The sequence below is a fragment of the Nicotiana attenuata genome, unplaced genomic scaffold (assembly GCF_001879085.1).
Source record: "Nicotiana attenuata strain UT unplaced genomic scaffold, NIATTr2, whole genome shotgun sequence".
Taxonomy (NCBI): Eukaryota; Viridiplantae; Streptophyta; class Magnoliopsida; order Solanales; family Solanaceae; genus Nicotiana; species Nicotiana attenuata.
Window position 1 is genome coordinate 221,591 of NW_017671873.1, and position 10,621 is coordinate 232,211.

General features: G+C 38.0%; 1 protein-coding gene across 1 annotated transcript; it reads right to left on the bottom strand.

The window, feature by feature from the left end:
- Nucleotides 1–3,292: 3,292 nt before the first annotated feature.
- Nucleotides 3,293–7,951, bottom strand: LOC109210655. Its single transcript, XM_019374109.1, has 5 exons — nucleotides 7,259–7,951; nucleotides 7,048–7,171; nucleotides 6,673–6,972; nucleotides 6,476–6,580; nucleotides 3,293–3,963 (listed from the first exon to the last, which is right to left on the bottom strand). Exons 3-5 carry the CDS (start codon nucleotides 6,748–6,750, stop codon nucleotides 3,433–3,435), a joined length of 714 nt encoding a protein of 237 aa, XP_019229654.1. The 5' UTR covers nucleotides 6,751–6,972; nucleotides 7,048–7,171; nucleotides 7,259–7,951; the 3' UTR covers nucleotides 3,293–3,432.
- Nucleotides 7,952–10,621: the final 2,670 nt, after the last annotated feature.

Here is a 10,621-nt window from a genome sequence, read left to right on the forward strand (position 1 = left end):
AAATAGAGTCAAGTTTAGCAAATATTAATGTCCAAAGATATATTAATTGATTTTGTAGTAAGATAATACGTATATTATCTAAGTAGCAATAAATGTTGATAACACTAGCAATATTCAATGATCCAAAAAGTAAGGGGCTAGCATTAAATAACAATAAATAGCAATAAATGATATTTAAGTAAATAAGAACATATGAGTCACCAGGAAAGGATAGGATCCGTGGATATTCTATCTGACAATGATGAATGATTGATGGGCCTTTGAATATTCAGATTGTTCTTGGATCATGTGGAAAAGTTAGGCAAGAATATTAAGAAAAATGTATATTTTGTATATTTGCAACAAAGCAAGATTCTACGGAGAAAGTCAATGTGTTCTCTTACTAGTGAATATCTCTCCTTCCATAACTATGTCTCTTTCTATTTATAAGGTAACATATGCCTAAAAACACTAATAGTACAGGTCCCAGAGAATATTCTCTGTGAAGTCTTATCTAAAACAAGCCGTTATTATTCCTTTTTAAGGGGAGTGCTCGTCCTCGGCCTCGACCTGTGATGACTCCTTGACCAAATCCTTTGTCTCTCGCTAGATCACTTCGACCTTGAACTCACCTCTTGCTGAAGACATACTGAGGACACGTGGAAGCTTTCGAAAGCCTTCTTAATGTTGATATGGTCTAAACATAACTAAGTTAATTTTTGGCCCATACAGTTAGTCCCTCCGCTCGTTGAGGTCGCCCTACACATGCCTCTCACGTGCGTGTGTGTGTAATGACTAATATACCCTCATTTAACTATCTCAATTCTCAATACTCCCCCTCAAGCAGGAGGGTGGAAGATGTCTAACACACCAAACTTGGAGACTAGGAAGGAATATTGTGCTGCAGTCAGTCCTTTTGTTAGAAGATCTGCTAGTTGTAAGGAGGAAGGAACATGATATGGAGTAATAAGTCCTGTCTTGATTTTCTCTTTAACAAAGTGGCAATCTATTTCTATGTGCTTTGTCTGCTCATGAAATATTAGATTTCAAGCTATTTGTATTGCAGCTTTATTGTCACAGAACAATGTAATAGGTCTGGATACTCTAACTCCTAAGTCTTCCAGCAATCCTGTTAACTATGTAATCTCAGCAGTTGCAGCAGCCATACTTCTGTATTCAGCTTCTGCTGAACTCCTGCTTATTGTAGGTTGCTTCTTTGATTTCCAATATATCAAAGAATTTTCCAATTTAACAACATATCCTGTCACAGATTTTCTAGTATTAAGGCATGATGCCCAATAAGCAACTAGTTGATCAATAGGTCCTGCCTCCATCAGTAATCCCATGCCTGGTGCCCCTTTGATATATCTCATTATTCTCAATGTTGCCTCCATATGTGACTCTTTGGGCCTTTGCATGAATTGGCTCAAAGTTTGTACTGCAAAACTTATATCAGGTCTAGTGATTGTTAAGTATAACAACCTTCCTATTAATCTTTGATAAGCTGAATTATCTTTGAGCTCTAAATCTCCTGTCTTCCCAACACATGTATCATACTCCACAGTTGTCAATTTTTGATTCAACTCTATAGGAGTTGCAACTGGTTTTGCACCACTTAAGCCTACCTCTGAAATTAGTTCCAAAGCATGCTTTCTTTGATTGAGCAAGGTTCCTTTCTTTGACCTTGATACCTCAATTCCCAGAAAGTACCTCACTTGCCTAAGTCCTTAACCTTGAACTTACTGTGTAAGACATTCTTGGCATCATTGACTAAGTTGGAGGAGCTCCCAGTAATCATCAAATCATCTACATACACCAGTATGATGACTATCTCTCCTCCTTGCTGCTTTGTGAATAAGGAATGATCAAAAGGACTTTGTTTGTAACCATTCTGAACAAGTGCATCAGTGAGCTTTATGTTCCATTGCCTAGATGCTTGTTTAAGACCATAGAGGGATTTTATAAGCCTGCACACTTTCAACTCCCCCTGTTTATGAAATCCTTGAGGTAGCTGCATATAAACCTCTTCATAGAGATCCCCTTGTAAGAAAGCATTACTGACATCCATTTGAAATAGAGGCCAACCCTTGGCAGCTGCTATACTGAAAATGGTCCTGACTGTGACCATCTTTGCTACAGGTGAGAATGTGTCATGGTAGTCCAACCCTTCCTTTTGATTATAGCCCTTAGCAACCAGTCTTGCCTTGTATCTTTCTACCTCTCCATTGGCCTTGTATTTGATCTTGTATACCCACTTGGAACCAATAGCTTGCTTCCCTGCAGGTAAGTACACTATCTCCCAAGTTTGATTATCTTCAAGAGCCTGAATCTCCTGTTCCATAGCTGTAATCCATCTGCTATCAGTGGAAGCCTGCTGAAAGCTAGTAGGTTCAACTTCAGCTGAAAAAGCATGCATGTATGCTTGATAACCTGCTGTGAGATTAGCATAAGTAAGGGTGTTAGTCAATGGATATAGGCATTGGCCAGAGAATTTCTGAGTAGTTTGGTAGTCTTTCAACCAAACTGGGGGTTTAGATGTCCTGGTAGTCTTCCTAGGCTCTTGATCACTTCTAACCACAGGTATGCTATTGTCAGGAGTAGCATGTACCTCTGACTTAGTGTTTGGAACTAAGTCAGTGCAGGTATCTTGCTCACCATGCTCTACCTCTGCTGTTTTTGTGTTTTGATCTGTATGGTCAAGGTGTAGGATTTATGTACACTACAAGAGAACATGCCATTAGCTAGAAACCAAAATCTTAGCTAACTTACCAAGATCCTAGCTAACTTCGCTTTAGCTAGGAAATTGACCTTAGCTAAATTCCGTAGCTAATATGCTCTTAGCTAAATTTTTGCTAGAAAATTATGTTATCCGTTGCTAATATAGCTAGGAATATTTGCTTGGCACTAACCCCTCGCTATCATTAGCTAGGACATGTGGTAGCTAAATTCCATGCAAACTTTGTTTGGTCAATGTTGACTTTGTTGAAGCGTAGCTAGGCTATTAGCTAGGGACTTATTCCATGCTAATATTTGCTACGGCTAGGCTAGCTAAATTCCAAGCAAATTTTGCCTGGTGAGCGTTGATTTCATTACAACATAGCTAGGAATAGCCCTAGCTAAACTTACAAACGTTCTAGCTAGATTACTAGTATGATTTTTGTCTATAGCTAATTTGGTAGCTAATTTGATAAATATCCTAGCCTATATTTGGTTAGGCTTGGGATATTTTCCAGGCTAAATCTAGCTAGGAATAATTCCTATATTATAAATGATGAAATACGAATGTAATTTTCTACATAATTCGACATGAGACGAATAAGTAATTAAATTCATTAATTTGAATGTAAGCATAATCATAGTACTATTAATCCTAGAACAACGAAGTATATATATGTCTATTGGTAAATAAAACATGTCTTAACTTAAATAATTAATAACATAAAGTCTACTATTCTAAGATGGGGGACAACCAGAGCCGCTTGGTGGTGGTTGAGAAGGTAAACCAAGCATCTCACGCACTACAGCACGAGCCACAACTTTTACTTCTTGCATATCCTCCCGAATATTTGCTTGCACTCGTGCCAACATGTTCTCCATCCGTTGCTCCATTGCACGATCATGAAGTTGCTGAAATTCGGGTGTTTCAAAAACTTGTTGAGTAGGAACATTTGGAGGATTAGAAGCACTAGAGGATGCACAATTAGTGTCCAATGAATCTGCCAGAAGACAATTTTTGGGACCAAGACCATATATTCTTCCTTTTTTTGCGCCTCCAACTGTTTCAATCCAAGTTTTCAATAGTTGCTCATCTGGTATAGTTTTCAACAAATCCACAATAGTTTCTTCGCTAGTTTTTTCTCCTTCCTCATCTCCATTTGTTGCCATGTTTCTTTCCATCTCTTCATCACCTACTTCAAAACCTTCTTCATCCCTTGAAGTTGAAGTCTCACCTACCTTCTCCTTAATAATATCTGTAAATGTATTCTGAAAAGAATTATAGTAATTAGTCATTACATAGAATAGAAAAGCTACAAGGTAGATATAATTTGTGTGAAGCAGTCAGATTGTTTTGTAATGAAAGAACATTCTTGGGACAGAAGAAAAGGACCCCTGTAGGCATATCTAGCACATAATTGGTAGCTCTCCTGCAGCTTTAGTGTATACATTTAACATGCACATAACTTATACAAGTGTGCATCTTCGTGTGTGTGTTCAGTTAACATACTCAAAAGAAAATTAATTACCATGTTTATGACTAAAAAAGGGTCATACTAATGTCTTAAGTTACATATCTACTCAGATCACATTAAAAAAATGGTGTGATATACTAATATTAGTCACTAATAAGAGAACTTGCGTAGTGGTCTATTGAATCTAACTCACTTTTAGTTATCCAACTGGTCACTGATCTTTTACTTCCGACTAGTTCAAGGACATTCATCAACTCATCGTAAGGAAAACATGCATGTGACAATAAGTTTTCAGTAAAGATATGTAATTTCATGTACATCTCTGTTGAAAAGCTTTGTCTTGATCGAATAACCAAAACAAATAAAAACCTGAAGTTCACGTAATCCTCTTGGATATCGCACCTGATTTCCTGCTGTTATCCCTGGTTTCTAGGGGTTGTTATTGGTGATGTCCAGATATTATCCATTTTACACTGTAGTACTTGCTGGAAAGCCAAATAATGAACCTTAATGGATCAAGCTAACACTATTATGTAGTCAGTACCATACCTCACTCAAGATCCATTAAGCTGACACTATTGCAGTCAGTACCATACATCACTCAAGATCCTCTGTCCCGCTGTTTTGCATCGTAAGCTTAGTTCTGATAGTTTATATAAGCAGTAGTAATATTCTTTTATACTAAGCCGAGGGTCTACCGCAAACAACCTATGTATGGCAACATCACTCCACTTTGGCAAATCAGAGAAGAGATCACTCAAGTGCAGAATATGACCTCAGAGTTGTGTGGTCGTCTGTATAAGTTCAGTTTTAATCTGATTTTCAAGTTCATATTTTGACCCCGAAACAAAAACCACATCTCCTACATCCTAGACTTCAACTTTACGCAAATGATGAATAGGATTTATAATTATCAGGTTCGAGAAGGAAAAAAGTTACTGGAGAATAGTCAGGTGGCTGGGGTAGGATGGTGGAGGAAGGGGGAGGGTAGGGGGTTTGGACCAGGAGGCTAGGAACCTTCTTCTTGAAATAAAAAACTCAGAACACAGGGAATGTCATAAGTGACATCTTATATAACTTTGAAAACCACATATTGCTCCAGTTTGGAAGAACCGAGAAAAGGGCTCACCGATGGCCATGGTGAATGAGCAAAAAATTCACCATGCAAGAGCAACACCTAGTCCAGGGAAGCAAACTTCAATCATAATTGGGAATAATTCCAGTCCAACCAGTGGTAATTCATCAAGGGAAGTAATAGGAGGAGGAAAGAATATACTAGCGCCCATGATTAAGGAACAGAATGTTCAGTCTACAGAGGTGGAGACAAGCATAGGAAAACGGATATTGGCTACGGCTGAAAGTAATTCCAAGCCAATTGATGCTAAATCAACAGGGAAAGTACATAGTGGAAGTCCTAAGATACTAGGGATTGAAGCTGAAATGGGTGGAGGTAATTGTAAAACAAGGGCAGGCGAGGTGCAAAGAAAAACTGAACTGAACCCTATAATGAAAGCATGGACTCCGGATTTCAATCTATACGAGGAAGTTTTAAATACTATTCCATTATGGATTAAGTTACCAAACTTGCCTCTTAATTGTTGGACCATGAAGTCTCTTAGCAAGATTGGTAGTGCGCTTAGCAACCCTCTATATGCGGATGACTGTACAACTAGCTCTGCTAGAATATCATATGCTAGACTACTTGTGGAGATGGATGTTACAAGACCCTTGCCGAAAAGTGTTAAAGTCTAAGATCCTAATGGTAGAGCGTTTGAACAAGAGGTTGCATATGAATGGTAACCTGCTTACTGTGTTACTTGCCTAAAAATTGGGCATACTTGTGCTCTTGAAAATAACCAAAAACCCCAAATTCCCCCCACGAGAAGAAGAAATGATAGACCTAAGCTAGTTTGGAGGAATAAGGAAACAGGAGTAACAGTGAATGTTGCACCTGTCAATGTCCAACCAAAGCAAATGAATAAAGAGAAGGCAGGGGAAGATCCTGCTCACCAAAGAGACCATCAAGATTCTCATAATCCAATAGTAGCCTAAAACTCCAGTTTCTTAACTCATTCAATAACTCCATGATTTCAACATTCCAATAACAATAACATCACTTGTAGATTAATAATCAATTGCCACCATAAGAAATCATGCCAAGGGATCACGATACTTTCATATACGGCAAAGACAAAGACAAGATTTCTCTAACACAGATATAGGCAAAGACAAGATTGATAATTAGAAAGGGGAGAAAGTAGAAGATTCAGCAGGTGTTGCACTGAAGAAATGAGATAAAAACGTACCCACATCCTTTCTGACTTTCCATATATCCACTTCTTTTCATTTTTGGTTCTGTGAGTCTTTAGAAATAATTCATCATTACGGAGATCTTTCCCCGTTAGCTCCTTCTACAATCATTAAAAATATTGTTAATTAACAGAACATATCATAGAATAAAATTAGACTAATACTAATTAATACTAAAAGATAAAAAAAATACATGTCTTCTTCTGTACTCAGCAAATGCAACCGATCCTCCGGTATGTAAGGAAGGACCTTCTCCATTATTAGATGACATTCTGTTCTTCGAGTTGATTTCTGATTTCTTTTAAAATTCTCAGAGTTCCAATATTGCATCAAAACATCCCAGTGATCTTTAGCAATCCATCCCGGCATTTCTTTTGTTTTTGAAAATTTTCTTTTCTGCTTTTCCCAAACTATCACTTAACCTTTCGCTCCCCACATGCTCAAAAGTCCTTCGAATAATAAATTTGTCCTCACTAGGAAAAGAATAATTTTTCTGCAATTAAAAAGTAAACATTCAGTTTGGTATCGTTTATCAAGTTAAGTCAATTACAACAATTAAGTATAATACCTCGAAGTCATTGAACCATCTATCTCGTACATGCTCCGAAACTTTGCTCCAAAAATGCCATGATCCAGAGAAGCTTTTTTTAAAGGCTATTGTTACATTCCGAATAGCTTCATGTGGGCAAAATCTACAAAATGATTAATATTACATTTTATTGGAATATAATTAAATGAAAATGAATTTAACCACAACTTGTATAATTAGATTTACTTACGTGTCTCCGTTTACTTTCAAAGATCTTATGCCACGAGTAGTATCTCGTCTTGCCAGTGGATTACTACTTCCATAAGATGCAAGTGTTTGTTCAGCAGAAACATCTTGAGAAGGAGTTTCTTGTTGAGAACCAACATCCTGATAAGAACGAGGTGCTTGTTGATGACCAACATTCAGAGAAGCGGGAGTTGCTTGTTGACCACCATCATTTTGAGAAGCAGAAGTTGTTTGTTGAGCATTGACATCTTGGAGACGAGATAATATGTTGGTTTAAACCAACCTGTTGAGATGTAGGGGTTGATGGTTCACTAATATTGGCATGAGAAGTATTCGGTAGTTGTTGGTAGCCTTCTCTCCCTTTGTTAGACATGCTCCCACGAGCTCCCCAACTACGCTTAGTGCCTCTTCCCCTTGTCATGCTTCCTGATCAAATAATGACAAGAAGAATAGAATAATAATAATAATAATAATACACTAGCCATACAGAACATATAAAATATAAAAATTTGTTCTGTTGGTTTTGAAATAATACAATTGCGAATTCAGCTAGTAGCCTAGTAGTAGGAAAATGTAAGGTTTTGAAATACAAAATGTAGAGAATGATATCATAGATTTGAGTTTGGCCTAGTGTTGATACCCAATTTTTCCCTATGTATTTTTTGTACCCAAAATACTTCCAAAATAGCATATTTGTGCATATATAAGCACACCCATGAGTTTTGATATTTTTTGATGATTTTAAACCAATTTATTGCCTATTTTTATACCATAAAATCCAATAATTATTCCCAAAATTTGTCATTTTGGTGAACGATTTATTTTATTCTCATATTTACATCAAAACATAGCTAACATGATTTTTGCATATTTTTACAAATTCATTTGGTATTTTTAAAACTAAATTGCATATAATTGGAATACTAGCCTCTTTAAAGATTCAATTGTAATTATATTTATAAAATTGACTCCAGTATTTTCAATTTGATAATTATGTATCATTAATCATTTTATCACATTTGATTTATTTCCAGAAATTATTTTGCTATTTTTTTATAAATTAAAACAAGGGAAAAGTGGCTATTTAAGAGTTAGCCCTTTGCATTTCAATTTTAGCCCGAAATTAACCTCAATCTTAAGCCCAAATCAGACCCAAAATTCCCTGCCCAATTTCTTAATTAACCCGACCCACGGCCCGTTTATTTTTATCCGCCCGGCTCCCTTTTGATCCAGGCCGTTGATCAAAATGATCAACGGCCACATTTCCTCCTTACCATTTTAATTCCCAAACGACCCTAACCCTATCCCCATTCTCCAAATCCGCCGCCTCTGGTTCCTCTCGTCTCTCTCGAACCCTCTCAACCTCTGAAACCCTAATATCCACCCACCTCCAGAATCCATGGCTAATCTAGCCATGGACAACCTCTACTCACCATCTCCTGCTCTCACACGCTTGCTCATTGAAGATTCGAGGCTAGACCTCGAAGGTCTTCATCCAGACCCTGGCCGGTTCGAGTTTCTTTGGCCGTTTCCGGCTTTGCTCCGGCGTATCTCAGCCTCTCGAGCCTGGATTCGACCTTGCTAGCTCAGAACCATTCTCGAGACTTCCAAGCCTTCTCGTCCTTTTGGGTTCTCAGAAACCCTAGCCTAATCGAGGTTCCTTTTCGCTTATTCGTCTAGATCTATGCTAGATCTATGCTGTGTGTGCCATTTTAGAGTTTTTCCCCAATTTTCCCTTTTCAAAACTGTTCGAATCCTATTTTTAGGGTTTTCTAAATGTTTCTGATTCTTTTACTCTTTTTATGTGTGTTCATGCTCGTTGTTTTATTCCTTGTTATGTTCAAGCCTGCTCTTGTGTTTCTTACTTGATCTTTTACGGAGATTCTTTTACCTCTTTTGTTCACATGTTAGCCTAGGTTATTGACTCGCTTTTTCTTATGTGTTTAAGCTTATGCTTTGATTTTGTTTCTGAGTTCTGTTGATCATGCTCTTGCCTACCTTCGTCTTAAAACTCGTAATTTCCTCTTACTTCTGTTTGTGCATATCTGCCTATCTCTGTGACTTTGAACAATTCCCTCACCTCCGACTCCATGTGAAACCCTAAGATTTGGGGGGGTTTTCTTTTCTTTGAAGTGAAAGACACTAGGGTTTCACTCTGAAACCCTAGGTTTACAGACTCTGAAACGATAACTTCTATTCACAGCAGTTGCCCACAAATTTCGAATACCGATAGAAAACCTCTTATCAACTAAGGTCTTATTCCAACACTTTCATATACTGCCAACGATAAATGAAACACGCAATAAACCGTAACCATTTCTCATATCAACCATTCATGAAACCACTTCTCCTTTGGCAAATACCACATCAAATTTCTGAATTGAAGCTCGATATTATCCTTCCAACATACTGAAATTGAATTTGCTTGTACTCATTAAAGATCCCAACAATCTCATCTAATCAACACCCTACTCTGGTGACATTACACATTAGTACAAGACTAAGCACAACTCGCACAATACGCGCACCAATAAGCAACAGTCCGAACATACTCAATTCCTGAAAATGACGCAAATGAAAGAGCTGTACTTCTAGCTCTCCAGTACCACCACAACACAAAACTGAGAACCCGCCTCCAATCATAGAGACAGAACACACAAATCTGCTCGCAGTATCATACCTCCACATAACTTCGTCCCAATGCGTGACCTCATCCAATACGAACCGCTAAGGCAATAAGCCACCCCGTACATAACCAAAAGTCTCATATGATGCCACAAAGTGCTGATAGGCTGCCGATTAAAATGCGGTACAAAAGGGAAGACGAACTCTGGAAGGAACTGCCTAACTCACGCACTAATATGTGCTTTCTTTAGAAAAATAGGAAACCAGGCATACAAAAATAGCATATAGAAAACTATACTCAATATCACACTGTTGCGGCGCGCAACCCGATCCAACTAACACACTCATGGCGGCGTGCCACCCGATCCACACCCAACACTCACCTAAAGAGGTGCACATCGAGCTAAATTGCTCATTAATATAAAACACCGATTTTCGGTCACAAGCACGCTAAGTGCACGATACCGTCCCTAAGGGGACATATAGCGCTATAAGCTACCAAAACTCAAGCTCAACTGAGGTGCGATATGCAATCTGAATTCAAGAGCCATTTTGCTTATAAACATCATTTCTACGCGAATCCTCAACCTATAAGCATTTTCTCAAACCGTCTCACAACTCACCCGGCGCAGTGTATCACTGCATAACATATCTGACAACAAAATAACACCCTGACTCCCCCTCCATAAGGAGCACATCACTTAATTGAACCCGTTTGGCCCGACATAGAGCCTATATTCAC

Bases quoted from the DNA above. Each gene is read 5' to 3' on its own strand.
- LOC109210655 (XM_019374109.1), bottom strand. From the start codon at position 6,750: ATGTCATCTAATAATGGAGAAGGTCCTTCCTTACATACCGGAGGATCG. The intron at 6,581-6,672 runs GTATTTTTTTTA...TAATGATTGTAG, and splicing joins CTGAGTACAGAAGAAGACAT to AAGGAGCTAACGGGGAAAGA. The intron at 3,964-6,475 runs GTACGTTTTTAT...AATTCTTTTCAG, and splicing joins GAAAGTCAGAAAGGATGTGG to AATACATTTACAGATATTAT.